The sequence below is a fragment of the Orbicella franksi genome, chromosome 5 (assembly GCF_964199315.1).
Source record: "Orbicella franksi chromosome 5, jaOrbFran1.1, whole genome shotgun sequence".
Lineage (NCBI taxonomy): Eukaryota > Metazoa > Cnidaria > Anthozoa > Scleractinia > Merulinidae > Orbicella > Orbicella franksi.
The window spans coordinates 18,156,748-18,180,741 of record NC_138149.1 but is presented as its reverse complement, the minus strand read 5'-3'; the positions used below and the strand labels follow the sequence as shown (position 1 = coordinate 18,180,741).

The 23,994-nt window shown below is 37.3% G+C and overlaps 1 protein-coding gene and 2 non-coding genes across 8 annotated transcripts in view; 2 read left to right on the top strand and 1 right to left on the bottom strand.

Moving 5' to 3' along the window:
- The window catches only part of LOC145487507 (centrosomal protein of 70 kDa-like), a 187,374-nt gene that overhangs the window by 79,902 nt on the left and 83,478 nt on the right, over window positions 1–23,994 (top strand). For all 6 annotated transcript variants that reach the window (XM_081466322.1, XM_081466318.1, XM_081466316.1 and 3 more), the window contains one exon: window positions 7,851–8,157. In XM_081466322.1, coding sequence (XP_081322448.1) covers window positions 7,851–8,157 — 307 coding nt within the window. The remainder of the gene's footprint in view (window positions 1–7,850; window positions 8,158–23,994) is intronic.
- Window positions 20,742–20,814, bottom strand: Trnat-ggu (transfer RNA threonine (anticodon GGU)). The gene has a single exon. It is a non-coding gene; the product is annotated as a tRNA-Thr (tRNA).
- On the top strand, window positions 21,943–22,015 carry Trnat-agu (transfer RNA threonine (anticodon AGU)). The gene has a single exon. It is a non-coding gene; the product is annotated as a tRNA-Thr (tRNA).

Sequence of the window (23,994 nt, the reverse complement as noted above, 5' to 3'; positions counted from 1 at the left end):
ATTGAGTGTTAATAAGTGTTGCTTTCGTGTCTTGAAAACGTTACAATGTGTACACTCATAAATAAACAGTCTGCATTCTAAACAAGACGCTTTACCTGATCCACAATAACGTCTACTCCATAATTCAATAACGCCTTGTGCACGGAAATCGTACTTGCAGGAGCACCATTTAATGTCGTTAGCGTGACCCAATAGGAAATCGCAGGGCAGAGGGCTTTGTTGACAGAAGCCAAATTTCCATCGAGCCACTGCTGTGAAGTGGAACTAGGTACTTGGCATGATTCAAATTCTTCGTTACTGTTATCACTTTCATCTTCGCTTTCCTGGATACTTCCTTTCTTTTTTTCTTGAGTGTAAATTGCACTGAAGAAGAACGCTACGTTTGATATACCTGAAAGAAAGTAGGATAATGTGCGTCAAGAATTGAACATGTGTTATACAATGTCATTCTATCATTTCAGCCTTTGAACATTTACAAACCTGAAATCGCTCTATCACAAATATCACGTTTCTGGCAAATCGAGTTCCAAGCCTTTGGCAAAGCCTTTTCTTTCACATTACAAATGCATTTTGCACTTACAACACTGCACCTTCCACTGATTACGGGAGCCAAGTAACAGATTGCAGTGCTCTTGCTCTTTTTGTTGTTAAGCTGTCGACATGGTTTCTTTGCTCGCAGCATTTCCTCTGTCAATCGCTGGTTGTAAAAAAGCTACAAGTCTTCTGCTTAAATATCATGGATGGAAACTTGTGAATAAATCTGACAGAGCTGGCGCATACCTTACCATATATGTAATAGGTGGAACGTTAAGGTATCTCACTGATGACCTTGTGACCGCTACTATGCATGAAAAGCTGACACCGTTGTCATTTGCCATTGAACCTGAGATCAACGTAAATAATTCAAGTGTTACTGAAACCAAGCGGCTTCTTTACCGTGACAAGACTTTTTCCTTTTCAACAAGCGCAATTCATCTGGTGTATAATCTTTTTAATGAAATGTGTTAACGAGGAACCAAGAACAGTAGTGTAATTATCCCAAAAGCCCCGGACTTGTTTTTGGGGCCCTTTCTGCACCTCAAGGATGAAAAGAACTTGTTACTTCAACTAGATGAAGGCGTTTCACGCCACTCATCAATCCTAATTTGCCATTGACGATGAACCAAGGTCAAATGCAAATCACTAACAGCACCACTGTAATCAAGGGAGCCTTTCTACGTCAACAATAGATTTGTCTTTCCACATTTCTTGATTGTGTTTTCTGGAGAGTTTTCAAGTCATTCAGGCTAATTCACGTCGAACATAAAAATTAGCAGATTATCATAAATTCACTACGTAAACAACTGCTTTCAAAAAGTTTAAAACTGTTTGTACGAGTCTTTAAAGACTGAACTGATTTAACGAAATGAGCACTCATAACAAGAAGTTTCATACTTTCAATTTGTTGTACAAACATCTCTGAGTTATTTGAAGCTATTTCAGTCAGGCAGAGAAATTTAGGAGTCCGGAAAATCCGACTTTTCCGCCCCCAAAGTAAAGAAGTTTGAAGCCTTGAAACTTGCAGTATGATTTAACAGCAAGGGGAATACATTAAGCCACGAGGAGTTCATTTGAGATGGCGGAAAAGACGGATTTTCCGGATTTCACGGAAATGTGAATACAGTATTAAACAACCATTATTATATTACTTCCCTTTATTCCTGTAAGTATCTTATATAATATTATAATATTATATAAGATACAGAAATAAAAGGAAGTAATATAATAATGGTGTTTAATATTCACATTTCTTTGAAGTCCGGAAAATCCGTCTTTTCTGCCCTCTCAAATGAACTCCTGGCTTAATATATTCCCTTGCTGTTAAATCATACTGCAAGTTCTTTGGCTTCAAACTTCTGTATTTGAGGGGTGGAAAAGATGGATTTTCCGGATTTCACGGAAATGTGAATATTAAACAACCATTATTATATTACTTCCCTTCTGTAAGTATCTTATACAATATTATAGTAATAATATTACATAACATACTTACAGGAATAGAGGGAAGTGATATAATAATGGTTGTTTAATATTCACATTTCTGTGAAATCCGTCTTTTGCACCATCCCAAATAAATTCCTCCTGGCTTAATATATTCCCCTTGCTGTTAAATCATACTGCAAGTTTCAAGGCTTCAAAACTTCTTTACTTGAGGGTTGGAAAAGTTGGATTTTACGGATTATATTACTGCTCTTTTTTTTGTAAGTATCTTTAGAAATTATACGGTAGAAGTTCCGGTTAGGTTTGTTCCATTTGGTTTGCAAGTATAACCCCAATAACTTGTAGTCGTTTGGCCCTTATCATCAGTTGCCAATTTTGCATCAAAGTTTGAAAGAGAGCACGCCAGTAGGTCACAAATCTGATCGGTAAATGGTCTGAAAGAGTGATACTTGAACCAAAGAGGAAAAGGAACAAAACATTTTGGGAAATGATCCTCCTCCTCCTCTTCCTCATTGAATGTTTTCCCAGGATAACCCTTCAGTACAAAGTGCTGTTATCAACAGGGTCCTGCCAACTACAGTAAGAATTCAAAACTATTAAATAAATGAGATTATCAATAATCAGAGTTAACTGGGAGATCTGCTGTTGGCCAGCAGTTATCACTCTGTTTCCTTCACCATTTTGCAATCTCCTTGGCTGTCATGCCTCCTCGACGTACTAAAAATGGTTTGGATAGCTCTGTGCCGGCAGTGTCTTCAGCTCCAGCGTCCGCCATTTCAGTCACAACTAATGCCCTGTCGACATCTGTGCAAGCATCTGGTACTCCTGCTAGTGCTTCCATATCACCAGAATTTTTAGCCTCTGTGATTCAGGCCATCCAAACTTCAATTTCAGCTATCGTACAGCAGTTGTTATCTGCCACGGTTGACTCTTATTCAGTTTCTTAAGGCCTTCCTGCCATTGCCGCTCAAGGTTCTTCCCTTGCTACTCATGCGGCACACTTGGATGCATGCAGCTTTCATCAATCTTGGTCTTCATCAGCTCCTGCTGGGTTTTTGCCGTTGACTTCTTCGTCCAGTACTCCTCCAGTACCAATGGCTTCGCGAGCAAATGTATCAACAGGTATGTTGTCGTCTCTTGTCGTCCCATCTTTCGTTCCTGTATTTTCCTTGGCTGTTTTGTCTTCCATGGCACCTTGTTCTTCTGCGGTTTACAGCCTACTGGCTACAGTTAATTCTGTTTTTGCTTCTCAACTATTTGTAAGTCCTATGGCGGTTCCCTCACTGACAGCCTCACCTTTTCAACAGCCTTTTGTGGTTGGCCCTGGCTACTCACCAATGCCTTTCCAAGGCTGTTTCTTGAATCACTGCAGGAAAGTTCGTGAATCTGGAAGATTTATTAGCAGAAAACATTACCATTCCTCAGCAGGAGCTGCAACTTTAATTCAGTGGCCACTTAGTGTTGTCGCACACGCCTAAAAAATGGAAGCTCCTGATTACGGACATCGCTTCGTGGATGGAAACCTTTTCCAGTTTTTATCTCATTATCTGCTCGTCTTTCCCTCATCGATGGAGAGATCTGACAAGCTACAAGCTTTTAAAACTCCGAACATATCATCAATTTAGTGGGTTTTGTTGGCTGGACTATGAGCGGGCCTTCAGGGAGCACGCGGCAGCAGAAAAAGTCACCGACTGGTCTAAGATGCATGTTCAGCTTTTCAACTACCGTACAGCTGGCGCTCAAGTTTGCACTCGCCCAGCCTCATCCAGTGTTGTCTCATCCCAGGCAGAGGCCTCTGGTAATGCTTCTAGTAAGGTCATTTGCTATTCTTGGAATGCTGGTCCTTGCATTGCAGTTAATCCACACTGTGAGTTTCACCATGCATGTAGCAGGTGCTGGGGCAATCATTGTGCTACTTCATTGTGCTAATAATTGAAGGGGTGAGTGCAAAACCATGCTAAGTGACGATTTGAGTGAAAAAAAAAATTTTCACGAAAGGGCTTGAATTCTTGCATGTGGTCTTCAATGTAATAGAAAAACGTGGTCCTGTATTTTTGTCGCTGGTTTTTGCTTCATTTATAAAGACGCCACTAGGAAAACCGAGTGGTTTTTCTGCATACACAATATCTCGAAAACGAAGCGAAGCTTAGTGGAAAAACTACGGGACATTGTTAAACATACCTAAACAAAACTGCATGCGAAATTTGGAGCGTTTTCGACAAAGTTCACTTTTGATTAAAATACCTAATGCCCTTTTCCCGCCGAGGTCTTCAAATAAACGAAGTCGGGCCTTTGTTATGATAAACAGAGCCGATCCTTTGTTATAATAGCCAAGCCAAGCCTTTGTTATAAGTCGAAGTCTCGCCTCGGTTTATCATAACAAAGGATCGGCCCGCTGCGTCCGCAAGGACTTTGATTTCACTTAGAAAACAGCAAAATGTCAATTTCACGCAACGTATAAGCTCAAAAATGTTGATTTTAGGTCAAAAAAGGTTTAAATGTTGATTTCACGTTAACGCGTGACAGCAAGGAGGTTGATTTCTCTTAGAAATGAGCAAAATGTCAATTTCACACAATGCATAAGCTCAGTGATGTTGATTTCAGGTCTAAATAGGTTAAAATGTTGATTTCACGTTAACGCGTGATGGCAAGGATGTTGGTTTCACTTAGAAACCAGCAAAATGTCAATGTCACACAGTGCATACGCTCAATGATGTTGATTTCAGGTCTAAATAGGTTAAAATGTTGATTTCACGTTAACGCGTGAGGGCAAGGATGCTAGTTTCACTTAGAAAACAGCAAAATGGTAATTTCACGCAACTTATAAGCTCAATGATGTTGATTTCACGTGAAAACGCGCTATAAATAGGGCTGACATATTAACAGATTAACCCTTCTCCGCAACGTATGGGTCTTCATACATCTGCATGTCCGCTGATCACAGAAGCTCAAAACACTACAAATCATGCCGATTTGAAATAAAATCAATGCAACCTGGATCACAGATCTATGTTACAATTGATCGCTACTTGTTGGCCATTCTTATGTTTAAACAATCTAGTTACCAGTTCGAGAAACGTCCGCAGAACGTGATCGCAATGCATGTCGGGAAGGGTCTTTACACCTCGTGCGCAGGAAAACATGGCGGTTGATACAAGACAAATTTTGTAAGTCTAAAACCAGTTCTCGCTTTCCAAACTTTGATGCTAGCAATGCTTGGCAAATGGGCCACGACTCACCAGAGGGTATTTTTTTTGGGCAAGAACTGCTCTTGGACTTTGCTGCCTGGCTCGATCTGACTTGGAACGCCGATAACACGATTACGGTATATCAGCTGCCTTCGAAGTTTCAGAACACATTTTGATTCTTTAAAACGTGCTGATGACTTACGGGTTTATCGAGGCTTTATGATGCCTCTCAACCACCGGGCAGGCACACAAGGCACTTTAAAACAATGCTTAAGATATTACTTGGCAGAGCTCTAATGCAGTACATCTCTTTTTTGTTTGATGAATTTCGTTTGACTCTTGATCGATTCACGTGTTGTGCTCACGTCACAATACCTGACGTAAACAATCTGTTCCCAGATTTCTGTTCTATATATGCTGTGAGATTTGATTTTGACTTGATACACTATAAACAGTCTGCCTGTTTGCTGTTCAACAAATAAACTCGTAAAGACATGGCTAGGAAAAGCCAAGTATTTTTGCATACGTTATAACTTGAAAACGAAGCAAAAACCAGCGACAAAAATACAGGGCCACGTTTTTCTATTACATTGAAGACCACATGCAAAAATTCAAGCCCTTTCGCGAAAATTTTATTTTCACCCAAATCGTCACTTAGCATGGTTTTGCACTCACCCCTTCAATTGTGCTACAATCATCTCATGTTCGCTCACTGGATCCTGAGGAGCCAAAGCGTAGCAAGCACCGTTAACTGTCTTGCTCTTGTTGTTCCCCTGTTAAATACTGAGTTGAATTAATTATTGTTTTCGTTCTTTAGTTGTGTTAGCTTGTTTGATTCTATTTGTGTCTCTATCCTTTTGAACAGATCCTTTGTCGTATTTCTAGTCTTCTTTACTACCAGAATTTGTTATTATTACTATTTTCATCCTAGGCTCCTCTTTGACATTGCCAGCGGTTAGGGAAGTGTCTTCACTAAACTTTGAGTTATTTGAAGCTGAATTGACTCTCTATGCTGATAAGGCAATGGCAAACTTTGTCTTTCAGGGTATCAAGGAAGGCTTTAGACTTGGTTGCAATAAACCTGTAACTTTGAACTCAGCTAGAAGAAATAAATTGTCCGCTTACCAACATTCCGGGGTGATTGATGTGTATTTAGCTAACGAGGTCAGGCTAGGCCGTGTAGTGGGTCCTTTTGATGCCCCACCAGTGCAAAACCTTCACGTAAGCAGTTTTGGGGTGATTCCTAAGAAAGGGCAGCTGGGCAAATGGCGCCTTATCGTGGACCTATCCTTGCTGCAAGGCCACAGCATCAACGATGGAATCGATCCAGAATCCTGGCATCTCCAGCACATCAAAATGGATGATATTATTAAGATGGTTTCTAAATTTGGGCTGGGTGCCCTCACGGCTAAATTTGATATTGAGTCTGCATACCGGAATATTTCTATTCATCCTTTGGACTGCCATCTATTGGGCCTGAAGTGGCGCAGTGCTCATTACGTAGATCTCGCCTTACCATTTAGGCTTCACTCAGCTCCAACTCAGTTGCAGAATTGGTCGAGTGGATTTTGGTCCATAACAATGGGATTGAGGCCCTGTTGCATTATTTAGATGATTTCATTATGGCAGCTCCAGCAAACTCAGTGGTCTGTGCCTCCAACCTTCAAGTAGCTGTAGCAGTGGTGGCCAGGTTGGGTCTTCCTTTGCACCTTCAGAAATGCTTGGGTCCAGCCTCCTGCATGGTGGTCCTGAGAATTGAATTAGATACAGCAGCTCAGATTGCACGCCTTCCAGCTGATAAATTTTTTACTTTGGAAGAGGCTCTCACCCATTGGTCAACCCGCAAATGTTGTACTAAAAAAGATCTTCAATCATTGATTGGTCGGTTGCATCATGCCCGCATGGTGGTTTGACCAGGTCACACCTTTCTTCGCTGGATGATTGATTTATTGTCCTGTTTCCGGAATGATTCTCATCCAATACGTCTTAATGTGGAGTTTAGAAAGGACTTGGCCTGGTGGGTAGAATCTTTTTGGTCAGTGGAATGGAATATCCTTTTTCCTTCTTCCCACCCTTGAGCCTTTGCCTGACTTTTCCGTCAGTTCTGATGCATCTGGTGCTATTGGTTATGGTGCTTTTATGGACAACAAATGGTTCAATGGTCGTTGGTCTACTCTCCAATTTCCGATGTTTATTTGTTGTTCTTCAATGCATTGAAGGTGAAGGCAAACTCGAAATACAAAGTTTCTAATGAGTTCAGGGGTGCAAACTCGGTGGATGCGAACTGGATTGGGTGCGAAACAGGTTGTACTCCAATACCCAAGAATCAGGCCATCCAAAAAAGTGAATATTTATTTTGCAGGAATGGCCAAGATGAAACTCGCTCCCTTTTTTTACTGGTCACAAAGGAATTTTCTACAGTGAAAGCGTGACTTGTGTTTGTTCTTTGAGTTCTCTGAGTGCTTTAATTTGCTCAACGAAGAAACAACTATTTTTCCAAAGAAACCTTTGATAAAATGCCTTGAATCTTGTTTTGTAAGAAAGAATTAGCAACTTGTATATATGGACTTTACTCGTGTAAAATAAAATATTAGTTAGGTTTTACGTGGATATCCAAAAATAGAAAGTTTTGATTAATTTTACATAACATGATATGTGAAATAATCGTCAACATTCTTTCAGAGTGCTAGATGTGATTGACAACTACGAATCTCAGCTGAGTGAAATGAAGCACGAACTTGATCGTTTGAGGAAAGAAACAGAAGGCCACAATTCCTCTGTTGGTAGTTTTGGTGGTATTCAAAGTGAGCGAGCTGCAGACAGTGGAGAAGTGTCTCAGTCTGTGAACAGCAGTATTAACGTCAGTAGTGATGCGGTCCTGTCAAGTAATCTGAAGGGATCTGAAGGGGAGTGGTTAGAAGATGGAAAACCTGGTACATCAAGGGAAAGCCGATATCAAGCTATGGAAGAAAAACTACTAGTAAGACAGGTATTTGTCATATATCCCATGTCAATTTCAAAGAATGTTTTCAATTGGATATTCATACACATTACTGCACAAATTTTCTAGCGAACTTTTTGACCAGGATGGAAGTTCACATAACTATTTTAATTACTTAACTGCAAGTGAATATAAATTATGGAATATCCCATATTAACAACTTCAGACACTTACAGAAGTGCACAATAAAGTTGACAACCATTTGGCAGTAAATGGGACTAAGGTTGTTGGGTGCTCCCTGGTAAATCTAAGGGTGGCGGCAACACAGCCTGTAAATAGGTACATGACAATAGGAGTGGTAGCAACACACCCTGCAAGTGATGGATGAGCCAACAAGTGTGGCGTGTGCCACACCTGGCAATAAGGGATGAGCCAATGAAAGTGGCGCATGCCACACCCGGATAGATATAAGCCTCAGGTGGCCTGCTACGTGAGAAGCTAAGTGGCAGGTGTGCACCCAACCCTGTAGTCCAGCTGTTTATTGATAATGGGCGGGGAAAATACAGACAAATCGCAAACTAGCTACTTGCACTAGTGAGAGTCATGACAGCACCAGGCGTTGCTCAGTATGAGAACAGGTGAGCAGTAATTATAAATGATAACTTGATATCGTTTATCTTGTATCCATTACACATAATAACAGAGTTTTGTTTAGGCTGTCTGCATCCCGACAGAAACCGGGATCAAGCATATAAGGCAAAGAAATGAATAGATCACAATTATTCTTGTTGAACGTAATTGTTATTGTAGTTCTAAGGACAAAATAATATTTATCTCACGCACATCAAAGAGCAATGTCTGCTTATGTAAATGTCTTTCATGACTTAACCACAAGTGTTGACAGTTGTTAAACCTAGTCAAACATTGATTTGCAGTATAGTATGACTGAAGGAATGATACACATGTGTGATATCCATGCAACGCTTTAAGTTGTTACCTCTATTTTACAAGTAAAATTACCATTTGAACTGCAGAGAAAGATGTAAAGACATGAATGATCATCACAGTTATTAGCACAGCTTAAGGAGCTGTGAAGAAAAGCCTGCAAAATTCAAGCTTGAATGGGAGTAGTATAGGAGATGGGGGTATGAGACCATTTTCACTATGACTTGATACTGCCCATCTCAATACCACCCATCTACACTATTGCGTGACATTTCTCAGAAAGACTGGAAGACATTCTCAGAAAGACAAGAAGTTGATGATCTCATATCAGCGGGACTTTCCCTTGGAAATGAGTCATGCAATGAAAATTTTTCTGACGTATTAGAAAATAAAATATAACAGTAAAGAGGCTTTTGCTCTGTTTTATAATGTCCATACGCATAACTTGTTATTCTAACCATATGAGGAAGTAGCAGATCCCATTAAAATAGTGCTCAATACACATATAGTGTAGAGCTGAGTATATGAGTAATAACGAAGAGGCAAGATTTGCTGTTACTCCGAGTTTCGTGCTTACGCACTCATCAGACAGTATTTAATGATAAGCATTCCTATCAACTAGATATATATACACGGTATTAAACAATAGGCTAATTGCTGGACTAGTTGCATTACAATAAGTGATAGTTATACTGGAAAACAATAGGTGTGAAGACAGAAACTACGGGGACGAGTATAAACTGCGTGGGTGCAGTACAATATAAAGAAAGTGTCAAGCGTTCTTCAAGTAGAATTTGTTCTCGTGCCGGCATTTAGAAATAAGTTCTGATCTTTTGTTTAGTAGATTGTCGTTGCTATGTTTGATAATCATTAGTTTTTCTGTGAGGCAGAGGTCGCATCGTTTGGAAATGTTGTTGTAGGGTCTTGCACGGCTAATAATTGACCATTTGATGTTGAAGTCTTGTTTTTTGTCGTGTAGTTGCCAGATGTATTTAGAAAGCTCGGTGCTGTTGATGTGTTTTCTGTGCTTAAATGTGGATTTGTGCTGCGAGAATCTCTGTTTGAATGTTCCTTCTGTCAGTCCAGTGTAGTTCTTGGTTGTGTTGTTAGTTGTAACTTGTGCGTTGTAGATTACACTGGAAGTCAGGCATTTGTTGTCTAGCGGGCATTGGTCTTTTTTGCGGCAGTTGCATTGCTCTCCGGTGATTGCGTTGGCGTTGTTGTCGGCGTTTGTTATTTTCATGTTGTGTTTGTTGATTACTGTTTTCATGTTGTCCATGCAACTGTAGCTGACTTTGACGTTGTTTTTGTTGAAGAGGCTGTGGTATTTATGTTGGTTCGGAAAGTGCTTAGATATGAGCTTCAGGAATGTTCTACCGATGTTTGTCTTTACGTTTTTACTAAATGGAGGGTTGTACCATATAATGTTTCTTTGTCTGTTGCGTCGGGGGCGTGTTGGTTGATTGTCTTCGTTGTAAATTAGTGTTTCAGAGTATCCGCTGGCTTTCAAAGCAGTTTCGTAGATTGGTTTGGCCTTGTTGAATTCGTGTTCGTTGCATGAGTTGGCGGAAATACGGCGATTGATGGATGCTGGAAGTTGCTTTATTATGTTAGGTGGGTGGTTAGACTTTGTGTTGATGTACTGCGGCTCGTCGTTAGGCTTTCTGTAGGGGCAGTAGGTACCTTTTGTAAGATCGAAGGTGACGTCCAGGTAGTTAACAATTTTCATGTTAGTCTGTATGGTAATGTTAAGTCCATATGTCTTGAAGCGTCTTGTTATGTCCTTCCTTGTACGGTCTGCTTGAGGTCCGGAGATGTTTTTGAAGATGGCAAGTCCGTCGTCTCTGTAAAGCCCGATGTTGTCTATCCCGTATATGTTACACAGGTCGTCGAGAATGAATAAGCCTACGAGCTCGCATACTTCGGCTCCGTCGAAGCTGCCCATAGTAACGTCAAAAGAACTGTTGTTTTTCTTGATCCAGGCGGTGTTACTGTCAAAGAGAAGGGATTTTCTTGAATGCATAATAATATCGATGTCGCGGTCCGTAATGGAAGTGAATTGTTTGGCGAAGTTGATTGCGTCTGTAAGAAGTTTCTCAGTAATGGAAGGGTAGAAGTTCTCAATGTCAAATACGGCGAAGGTATGTTGATCTTTGTGTTGTATAGAGGAGAACCAGTTGATGACGGATGATGAGTTTTTCCATTGGTTAAGGCCAGTCTTCTGTCTCACAGTCGTGTTAATGTTCGCGAGGATTTCTTTACTGATACGTCCAATCTCACTTTTTGCAGGGTTAATGAGTCTACATGTAGGTTTGTTCTGGAAGTTGTCTTTATGGTCTTTGAGTGTTATAAAAGCCTGTCGTTCAGCCATGCGTTCCGCGCGGTCGTCAATGTTCAGATTAGTAGCAATGACTTGAGCTTCTTTGTTAATAGCAGTAATCGTATTAGAATTTGCTTTCTTGTACGTCGATGTGATATTGTCCTTGAGAAGCTTGTCGTGCGAAGCTTTGTCTACTTCGTAGTAGTTGGTTGTTTTGTCAGCGGGTATGAATATGCATTCAAGAAAATCCCTTCTCTTTGACAGTAACACCGCCTGGATCAAGAAAAACAACAGTTCTTTTGACGTTACTATGGGCAGCTTCGACGGAGCCGAAGTATGCGAGCTCGTAGGCTTATTCATTCTCGACGACCTGTGTAACATATACGGGATAGACAACATCGGGCTTTACAGAGACGACGGACTTGCCATCTTCAAAAACATCTCCGGACCTCAAGCAGACCGTACAAGGAAGGACATAACAAGACGCTTCAAGACATATGGACTTAACATTACCATACAGACTAACATGAAAATTGTTAACTACCTGGACGTCACCTTCGATCTTACAAAAGGTACCTACTGCCCCTACAGAAAGCCTAACGACGAGCCGCAGTACATCAACACAAAGTCTAACCACCCACCTAACATAATAAAGCAACTTCCAGCATCCATCAATCGCCGTATTTCCGCCAACTCATGCAACGAACACGAATTCAACAAGGCCAAACCAATCTACGAAACTGCTTTGAAAGCCAGCGGATACTCTGAAACACTAATTTACAACGAAGACAATCAACCAACACGCCCCCGACGCAACAGACAAAGAAACATTATATGGTACAACCCTCCATTTAGTAAAAACGTAAAGACAAACATCGGTAGAACATTCCTGAAGCTCATATCTAAGCACTTTCCGAACCAACATAAATACCACAGCCTCTTCAACAAAAACAACGTCAAAGTCAGCTACAGTTGCATGGACAACATGAAAACAGTAATCAACAAACACAACATGAAAATAACAAACGCCGACAACAACGCCAACGCAATCACCGGAGAGCAATGCAACTGCCGCAAAAAAGACCAATGCCCGCTAGACAACAAATGCCTGACTTCCAGTGTAATCTACAACGCACAAGTTACAACTAACAACACAACCAAGAACTACATTGGACTGACAGAAGGAACATTCAAACAGAGATTCTCGCAGCACAAATCCACATTTAAGCACAGAAAACACATCAACAGCACCGAGCTTTCTAAATACATCTGGCAACTACACGACAAAAAACAAGACTTCAACATCAAATGGTCAATTATTAGCCGTGCAAGACCCTACAACAACATTTCCAAACGATGCGACCTCTGCCTCACAGAAAAACTAATGATTATCAAACATAGCAACGACAATCTACTAAACAAAAGATCAGAACTTATTTCTAAATGCCGGCACGAGAACAAATTCTACTTGAAGAGCGCTTGACACTTTCTTTATATTGTACTGCACCCACGCAGTTTATACTCGTCCCCGTAGTTTCTGTCTTCACACCTATTGTTTTCCAGTATAACTATCACTTATTGTAATGCAACTAGTCCAGCAATTAGCCTATTGTTTAATACCGTGTATATATATCTAGTTGATAGGAATAACTTGTTATTCTATTATTACAAGTATGTATGAATCTCTTATCATCGAAGTATGACAGTGATACTTTGTTGAGCTCATAGCTTCCTGTATCGCTTCGAATTGCTGTCATTTTGTGGTACATCTGCTAGGTATTGAATAGTGTGTTTTTATAATCGTCATATTGAATATCCTTTTTTATAACAATCTTCTTGATGCCTTTGGCTGTCTTCCTGTTTTCGTTATTGTCTTTAATATATGAATATATTTTACTTCTCAAATCAATAAATTCTTTTATAACTGCACCAGCTGCTTCATCCTTGAATTTACCGATGACTTTTTTATTTGTTTCATCATAGAATTTACTATCTTTATTATAATCACTGTTGTCAAATTTATTTTTGTCTTGCCAGAAGTCTTCATACACATCTTCTGTTTCTATTTCATATGTTAAACTGTCTGTGTCTGTGAATAATAATTTTGCTTTGTTACTGTATTTTTGTTTGATATAATTATAATGGAAATCATACATCAATGTCCTGCTGAGATCAAGAATAGACATACCTACATATGCTGGCCTGTTTAGGGTTAGTGTTTCTTTGATCTTTAATGTACTGCCATAAGATTTTTGTTGAATATTTTTGATGATATATAAGTCGGTTTTCGATGACATTTTTAATAGTTTATTTTTATCAGTTACAAGTCCCACATCTACTCTTTTTCGAATGTTTTCCATCGTCTTTCCAAATACTGAATTATTCATTAGTTTGAAGAAATCTTTTTCAAATGAATTGTTCACTTGAGTTCTTTTTTGTGTATTGAAGTCGATATACTGTTTCAGCCATAGAGATTGATTGAATTCTAATGCTCAATGTACTTTGGTTAGTTTTAATCCTAAATCCATATACAATTGTAAATTTCAATAGTGAAGAACATATTTATTTTTTTGCTCAAGGTTGGAATCAGTTTTTTTTACTTGTCCAATTGATATGTTGTATTTGTTCTTGATTTTTTGACAATACTCTGACAACATATTTTCAGTTAAATTCACGTGCTCAGGTCCAAGAGGATAATCATTATGAAGATCATGCAGCTCTTTTGGATATTCGAGATCAACTTCTAAAGTCAGTCCTTTTTACCGTCTTCTTCATACTTTGATATATCAAGTTTTTCGATTTTCTTCCATCTGAAATTACCAGTTGGTAGATACTGGCTCACAGCCCTACTGTACAGATTGTTTGCGTCGAGATACATGATGTATTTTGAAGGTGCTTTGTCATCATGAGACTTCATGTACTTGTTGTTACATACATACATACATACAGACAGACAGACAGACAGACATTTCAAATATGTTTGATCAAGTGTCCCTTAAAAGCTTTCACAGAAGGTAAACTTTTCAAATCATCACTCAGCTCATTCCAGATTTTTGCTCCACGATATGCAAATGATCTTTGTCCGGTAGCCAGTTGGTAACGTGGAATGTTTAAGTCATTACTCTGTCTGGTGTTTCTTGTAGGGATTTGAGATTGGAAAATGAATTTATCAATCAAGTAGTCTGGAACAAGATTATGAATACATTTGAAAGTCATCACAGCGTCATTTATGTAGAGTCTATTGCTGACCTGCAGCCAATTCAAGGATTTGATGCCTTGTGAGATATGGTTGTACTTCCCGAGTCCCAATACAATACGTGCAGCAAAATTTTGCTCCAACTGTATATTTGTTAGCTTAACCATATCTATTTGTGAAATATGATGTACCACCTCGCATGCCTTTTTCAATAAATTGAAACATATCAATGTCACTCATCAATTCAAGTTTAATATCAGTCATTTTCAGCACTGCATCCCAAGACAAGCCAGGACTTGTGAAGTAGTGACATGGATCTAATTTGTAGTATTATAAACAAGTCTTTCTGAAATTCTCAAACACATCTGTTAACAGTAGGATGTCAGATATTAACCCATTTTTTTCAGTTTGAACTTCTTCCAAACATTTTTAGCGTGTTCTTAGTCTTCATCTGTTATGCGCTCATCATTCAAAATGCTATAAAATTCTTCTTTTGTCGGCAGTTCTGTTTTATCAAATTTTTCAAAACTATCCACGAAATTATAAGGATATACACCTTTTTGTGACAGCAAATCTAATTTTTTACCTTGAAATCTTTCTGATGTATATTTCGATGATTCTTTTGGTAAGTTGCTGACTAACTTATCAAGACTTAACTCATAAATTGGAAACTGTCAATAAGCGTTAGATTATTACCTAAAATGAAAGCCATGTATTTCTCCATATTATTGGGAATTGCATTTATATTCATCTGTTGCTTTTCACCTTTTTTGTTCTTATATGTGTGATTTTTAGCTATTTGACCAATCTGTTGCATGATAAAGTGACTGTCACAACCTCCCAGATTGGAATATCACTGGAATCTTATCAATTAGTTGGAAATTAAGGTTGCAATCTTGATGAGCTGAACCTCTGTACTTACCAGTGATATGACAATGGTCTCTAACACGAATATCTTTATCAATGTATTTTTTACCACAAATGTGACACTTGTCAGCTTTATCAATCTTCTTCATCTTCATCTGTCATTTTTAATGGTTTGTTGAAGTTATTTTTGATGATCTTTTTGCAATAGTTCCCTTCATTCAACATTCTTTCCATGAAATTATAAACAGCATTTTCACCTCTGTATGCCTGCACTGGTTTTGTGTATTTATCATCATAACAGCAAACCACTTTATAACCATAACTACAGTCTTTATGATTTTGATAAGCTTCAGTAAACGATTTATCATCATTAGGATGACAACCTTGTACTTTTTCTGTTATAGCTTTGAAATCAGCATATATCACAAATGGTACAGGTAACTGATTATGATGATTTTGGAATACAATTGTTTTACCTTTTGCTGGCATTTTTATGGCTTGTTCACCATTGAGAACTATACAATTTGTTTTATGTTTGTTGAGAACACTTTCTTTACTGAAACATTGTAAACAATACATACAGAAATGTTTTCTTTCTTTGTGATTGTTTTATTATACATGAATTTATTGAAATCTTTAATCAAACGTAATTCTTGTTTTCACCCTCAGTTATGAGAAGAAAATTCATAAAATCGTCAAATTGTTCTTTCGAGATGTATATTGGATGTCTGTTTATTTCATAACCGAAAACGTTTATTTTGATGCTATTAAAATTGCTTTTCTATTTTGTTGTACTGTTTGACATTAACAGGATATTCAATTCCTGTATAGTCAAGTGTTCTAACAAATTCTTTGTCAGATTTTTTGATTCTCTGTGGATATTTCTCTTGAGGATTCAAATGCCAGATATGACACCATCGGAAGCATTCATTACCTTCATTTTTCATATTTACTAAACCTTTAGCTGAATGTCTCAATTCTTTTGGAAGTTGTATCTATGATGAACCTTTCATTGGTTTATACTTGACTATATTCAAATAATGTTTGTCAACTGATTCTATTATCCATCCTGATCCTTCTGACAACCATTGTGCAATCTTCTTGACCATTTGCTCTGATGCTAATTTTAATAATTCTTCAATTTTAATATCATTTGTGATTGTTACAGTTTTACTGTTGAAATGAGCTGTTTTGTATATTGTATTATTTTTTATCTTTTGGTTTTTTGAAAGTTGTTAACCACGCGGCCATGGTCCGAGCGCAGTTCATGTTTTACCCGTGTTTTTTTTTTCTTGGTGACTAAACTCTCAGCCAAATTTTGAATCACGCAACCAGTGATGTTTATTCGCCAAAAGCTGTTGAATCATTAATACAAGGACAATGTTACGGATATTGTTTTCTTTATTTGTGTGTAAAATATATTTTCTTTTGGTTTTATCGAAGCATTGGATTCAAAAGGAAATAATAAACACGCTAAAATGCTAAAAAAGGGTATTATGTCAGCTATGGAATGCGCTGACGTTGCAGCTTTCATTTTCGCTACGTGACAAACAAGATCGTGTTTACTTTGCAAGTTTATTTTGCCAGAAGCGGACGGTCATTAATTTATTTGCGATTTTGCAAGTATTTCTTGTGGGTTTCTGCAAATGAAGTGAATTCTTTGGCTGTTTCATCCAGCGAGTTAAGAGATTTGAAGAAAAATTAAATATTTGCAGAGATAAACAAGAGCTTGCCAGAGCTTGCAACGTTTAAGTCAGTGCTTGGGGAAAAAACACAACCGTTCTAAAATTAGCTGTGGATAGCGTAAACCCTCTGTTTGTGTGACTTGCGTTACTGCTTCAAAGCAGAAACAAATTAAATTTTGACTTTTCAGGAAGAAAGCTGTTTATTAAAAGCGTTATTAATAGCTAGCATGACACTCGTTTCCTTTTGTATCATTAATGGGCATATCCTGAGCGAACTTCCAGATTAAGACCATTACGTCATCATAGATTTCGCAAAGGTTAAGAGTGATGGTGCAATAAGTTATAACACAGTTTGTGTGTCAATGAATCATCAAGGACTGCTTTGGAATGTGCACTGTGTTGTGACTGTAGTATTAACAAAACAGTTAAATTTTAAAAGTGCGGTTATAACATCTAACAGATCTTCTTGTTTTCAATGTTTCAACTAGTTTTAGTCCTTTCATTTCATTTAAACATTTGAGATAAGTTTTGATCCATTTATTAGTGCCGTTAAGCTGTCCTAATGGATGTTTTTGGTTTTTAACGTCAACTTCATATGACTTAACAGCACCCTTGAGAGCTTTGTTGAGTTTTGTTATTTTGCTTCTTGGTGCTGGCACTGGTCCTCTAAATTGAGGCGGCGGTGGAATTATTTTATTCCTTGGTGCTGGCAGTGGATCTCCAAATTGAGGCGGCGGTTGAATTATTTTATTTTCATACTCTGTGACCAGTTGTTTCACACTTTTTCTTGGTTTCGGAATTGGCTTATTTTCTTATTTTTAATAACAACTCAATTAGCTGTTGTTTTGATAATTTTTCTAGACTATTTCTATCCATAATATCAGATAATATTATTTTCTTATATGATTTTCGATACTATTAGAAGATATTATTTTTTCACCCTCCATAGTAATATATATTGGTTTCTCTTTAAGCATGTTTGGGTAAAAATTTTTTAAAAGCCTCTCAGAGACACTTATAGCCTCTTATAGTCCTGCTGTTAAGAGCCAAAAATAACCAGAATTGTTCATTTTTTGGTAAAAACATGAAACTTCCCAGGATTACTAACCTCTATAAGGTAAACATTTTCTGATATGGAGCCATCCCAAATTTACACCCAGAACCACGCTACACACATGTCAAAAAAGGCCTTTTAGGCCCCTACATGGAAACGAGGCTGAGTTAAAATGCCTATTTCTAAGCCTTGTCTGGAGGACTTTGCCTAGATGTCTTGCTTTTTAATATAAGAGCAACTTATAAAGTATCTGGGAGACTAAAAGTTTGTTACGTGATTAGTCTAGTGACCATCATTTTCAATAAACAATAAAATAATACCGAATATTGCATTAATACGATTAATAATTTTTCTTTCTCTTCTTCTTCCTTGTTTTTCTTCACAAATAAAAAGAAGTAATCATTATTTTTGAACATTACATTATCAGAGGCACTAAGGTAAAAAACGGTTCTAATTTCAATTTTATGATAGTAAAATGGCTCGTGATTTTAATTTTATGATAGTAAAGTATGTTATGATTTTAATTTCATAACCATTTTTTTTATTTTTACAAGTGCTTCTGAGGGGTTTGAAAATTCATTTTACACATATGACTTAAACACATGAGACTACTATATTGTAATGAAAAAGATTAAAGTTAAATCCAATTTATAATTTATACGCTGCTTCATAAGATGTTAAAATCATTGATATTGTAAAACAAATACCAATATCTGGATATTTGAATAATACGGGGTACATGCGGTGTAATGTGTGTAAAAGTGGTCAAAAGAGGTATAAATGTTACTATGTTCATCGTTTTGTTTGGGAATGTCACAATGGATTGATCCCAGATGGAAAAATAATTGATCATATCAATAATGACAAAAAGACAATCACTTGTGTAATCTACAATTGATGACACAACAACAGAATTGTAAGAAATCAATGAATGAATGTGATGACATATTTGTAAGAAACAGTAATAAAAATTGAAAATGTGTGAAGGCTATCAACTAAACCACAAAAGAAGCTACTTATTACAGAAGTTTGTATGCAACACAACAAAACTTACAAATAAATGCAGGTATTGTTAAAATGGTGTGTGAAAAAATCAATAATTGTAAAACAGGTATCTCGAAAAAAGATGGTTGTAATTATAAATTCGAATATGTTAATAAAGAAGAGTTACCAACTAATCACAAAACTTCATCACCGGAAATGTTCAGTGAATATCAAAAAGAGAAATATCACTGATGGAAAAAGAAAGAGTATAAATGTACCAATTGTAACAATATAATGACTAATGCAGACAAATATCTACATGATAAAAATTGTGAATGATTTCATGTATGTGCATTTTTTGGTTTTGGTTTCAAAAAGTCATCATCAACGATTTCATTTTTTCATTTCAGAAAATCGTTTGTTATGTTGACGTTTCTTTGATGTTTCTTTGATCTCAAATGATTGTGTTTACCAGCCAATTTGTAATTATGACCATTACTACATACATTACAATACCAATCAGTGTATCTGATTTTTTCTTCTTCAGTGAAACTTCCTAATTTTTTCTCCATATTATATAATAACTATATATTTTCATACGTTTTCAAAAATCAATACGTTTAAATGATCCGAAAATTACAGATCATAGGAATGATAGACAATATTTGTTTATTTATTAGCATTAATATGGTGTTTTTCTGTTTTCAAATGTTTGTTTACCAGCCAATGTATAGTTATGATTATTTTTGCATACGTCACAAAACCACTCTTTATTCAATAAAATAATATTTAGATTTGCAAGGATTGTAAGCTTTTTTTTGTTTTTCTTCAGTTAAATATTTCTTCGGTCTACCTCATGTCATATATATACTATATAATTTTAGCCTGAACTTGATTCTGAATTCAGGGTCCGATTGTGACCAGTCCAAACTTGATTGCAACCAGTCTGAAACTGACGATTGAGAATATTCTTGCTCCATAATATAGAGTTAGATAATTTCCAGAAAATAGCCAGAAACAATAATATTTTTGGCTATCAGAAATGGTGAAAACAGGTATATATTTATACCGTAGTACTAATATATATAGTTTAGATAATTTTCAAATCTTTCAAAGGTATCCAACTGTTGAAGTCTTCACTATATCCCCTCCACTTCACTAAAGCTTGTTTTTTCTTATGATCTTTCCGAATGATTTTTTCAATTCCGAATACATCCTGTTTGGCTTTTAACAATTCCGGTGCATAAAAACTCCCTTTCATCTCTTCATTATTGAGATCTTTTAGAAGATAAGTGATTGGATTCGTGTATTGGATCTTATCAATTGTAAATACTTCTTCAGTCCAGTTCGGGGTATATCCTTTATCAAATACTTTTCTCTCGTACTTACTTATTCTGACTTTATCACCTACTTTGAATTTTGGTTTTGATGATGATTGTTTCTGAAGATTGAAATATACTGATGTGAAGTTTATATGAAATAATTCATATATGAACTGCGGTAGTAGATGAAAGTGAAGAATGATCATCGCAGTTAATTTTCCAATTTAAGCAATTGGAAAGAAGAAGCCTGAAAAAATCAAGGCTTCAACGGGATTCGAACCCGTGACCTCCGCGATACCGGTGCGATGCTCTACCAACTGAGCTATGAAGCCACACATTGGGAGCGAGGTCAATTAATTGAGTTCATATCTTCCCGTGAGGAGTGAAATGATGTGAAGTTTATATGAAATAATTCATATATGAACTGCGGTAGTAGATGAAAGTGAAGAATGATCATCGCAGTTAATTTTCCAATTTAAGCAATTGGAAAGAAGAAGCCTGAAAAAATCAGGGCTTCAACAGGATTGGAACCCGTGACCTCCGCGATACCGGTGGATGCTCTACCAACTGAGCTATGAAGCCACACATTGGGAGCGAGGTCAATTAATTGAGTTCATATCTTCCCGTGAGGAGTGAAATGATGTGAAATTTATATGAAATAATTCATATATGAACTGCGGTAGTAGATGAAAGTGAAGAATGATCATCGCAGTTAATTTTCCAATTTAAGCAATTGGAAAGAAGAAGCCTGAAAAAATCAGGGCTTCAACGGGATTCGAACCCGTGACCTCCGCGATACCGGTGCGATGCTCTACCAACTGAGCTATGAAGCCACACATTGGGAGCGAGGTCAATTAATTGAGTTCATATCTTCCCGTGAGGAGTCAAATGATGTGAAGTTTATATGAAATAATTCATATATGAACTGCGGTAGTAGATGAAAGTGAAGAATGATCATCGCAGTTAATTTTCCAATTTAAGCAATTGGAAAGAAGAAGCCTGAAAAAATCAGGGCTTCAACGGGATTCGAACCCGTGACCTCCGCGATACCGGTCCAATTGCTTAAATTGGAAAATTAACTGCGATGATCATTCTTCACTTTCATCTACTACCGCAGTTCATATATGAATTATGTCATATAAACTTCACATCATTTGACTCCTCACGGGAAGATATGAACTCAATTAATTGACCTTGCTCCCAATGTGTGGCTTCATAGCTCAGTTGGTAGAGCATCGCACCGGTATCGCGGAGGTCACGGGTTCGAATCCCGTTGAAGCCCTGATTTTTTCAGGCTTCTTCTTTCCAATATCTTAAATTGGAAAATTAACTGCGATGATCATTCTTCACTTTCATCTACTACCGCAGTTCATATATGAATTATTTCATATAAACTTCACATCATTTGACTCCTCACGGGAAGATATGAACTCAATTAATTGACCTCGCTCCCAATGTGTGGCTTCATAGCTCAGTTGGTAGAGCATCGCACCAGTATCGCGGAGGTCACGGGTTCGAATCCCGTTGAAGCCCTGATTTTTTCAGGCTTCTTCTTTCCAATTGCTTAAATTGGAAAATTAACTGCGATGATCATTCTTCACTTTCATTGAAATATACTGTTCCTTCATTCTTCTTTTTACTGGCTTCTGTTGGTGTCATTTTTATTGAACTGTGTTTGGTGTTGTGGTACTGTTTTAATATTTCTGTTAGTGTGTTTAAATACCGTGTATTACCTTGAACAGTGAACTGCTTCCACATCTTGGTTTTTATTGATCTGTTCCATCTTTCACAAACAGACGAGTTTTCTTCATTCTCAGTTGAATTTTTATCCAATAGGTCTTTCAGATGTTTGTTATAGAATTCCTTACCCTTATCAACCCATAAATGTTGTGGTCTTCTTCCCTCTTTGAAAATGGTTTTGAACGCTTCAGTTACAGTTTCACCTTTTTCATCCTTCAACGGGACAATCCAACCATATTTACTGAACACTTCTCAAACTCATTAATAATTCATCAAGTTTAAACAAAGGAAATCATGACGGTGATGGTGTTTGGATATCTGATCTTAATTAGCATAGATTTTTACGATTTTAATTCTCCGTTTTCTCCTTAGTTTTAGTCTAAATTGAGAAGATATATCAAACACTCAAGACAGTGTTTGACCACATTTCCAAACACCTCAAAGTTCGTCAAAAATACTCCGCTGCACGTCGTATTTTCAACTCTCTTCTCGGAGTTTGGAAATGTGGTCAAACACAGTCTTTCGTGTTCGATATATTACATCTAAAATCATGAGAAGATATCTGTAGCCTTTATTCCATCTACTGAACTGTTACATTTCAGCTAAATCAGAACACCATATTTCATTAATATGATTTACAATTACACGCCGTCGAGTGAAGTTATGTTTTATCGGTTTATGTAATTCATCCGCTAATTTTTCTTACCAACTTGACGGCTTTTTCCGTTTCCCAGACCAAGTTTTTGTTTCCTGTTAATTAAAAATCATGCTGTTTGACCCCACTTTGGCATTTCACTGTATCGTATTTCGTCTAATGACTGAACCATTTGTCGGTCACAATCACCTTTGTTTTTACCCATGTCGCAACAAATGTCATGATGAGCGGCAATTTCATCCACTTTGTTATATGGTTGTACATACCATTCAGTTACCTCACCAGTGTTTTTGTCATATGCTAACTGTTTGTCCAGTGGATTGTATGGACCCATATATTTGTATTTTCCAGGCATCCAACCTCATGGGTTTTGGGAGTTTGCCAATGGCTTTGTGGATATCCAGTTTACCACCTTTGTAAAGAGGGTCAGTTGGATCATTTACTGCACCTGGCACATACATTTCCACGAGATACATTTTAGAAAAATCAATATTACCACCTTTGTACATGTCTGCATCAAGATCCATTCTGTTAGTCTTGTGTTTGTAATTTGGTCTTACAGTCAAACCTCGATTAGCCGGACCTCGATTATCCGGAGTATTCAATTATCTGGACTTTTTTCTCTGGTCCCAATTTTTTTATGAATATTAATTAGTTGTGATCTTGAAAACTCAAAGTTGCAAAAAGCCCAACAATCCTTTCAGAGGACTGTTGAAACAGCGTATTATCCTGTGCGCTTTTCAAAATTCGCAAGTGCGACGAGACAAAGAAATATTCTGATATGTTGAGCTGATATCTGATTGGCTCAATTGTTTAATGTTACCAAGGGAATTTCATGCTTGATTAGTTCCTTCCGCGTGGGTTATGTAGACACACAAGCAATCGATCATAAACTCAAATCAAAGACATGTCTACGAAGCGAAAGCGAGCCATTCTATCAATTAAAGATAAGCAGATAATTATTTCACGTTTGGATAAAGGAGAGAAAGGAACAAATTTAGCTCAAGAATTTGGCATCAGCAAGCAGCAGATCTCTGACATACGGAAGAACAAAGACAAGATCCTAAAATTTACTGACAGCATCGAGACAAGTGAAGGATTAAAATGAAAGTCCCTG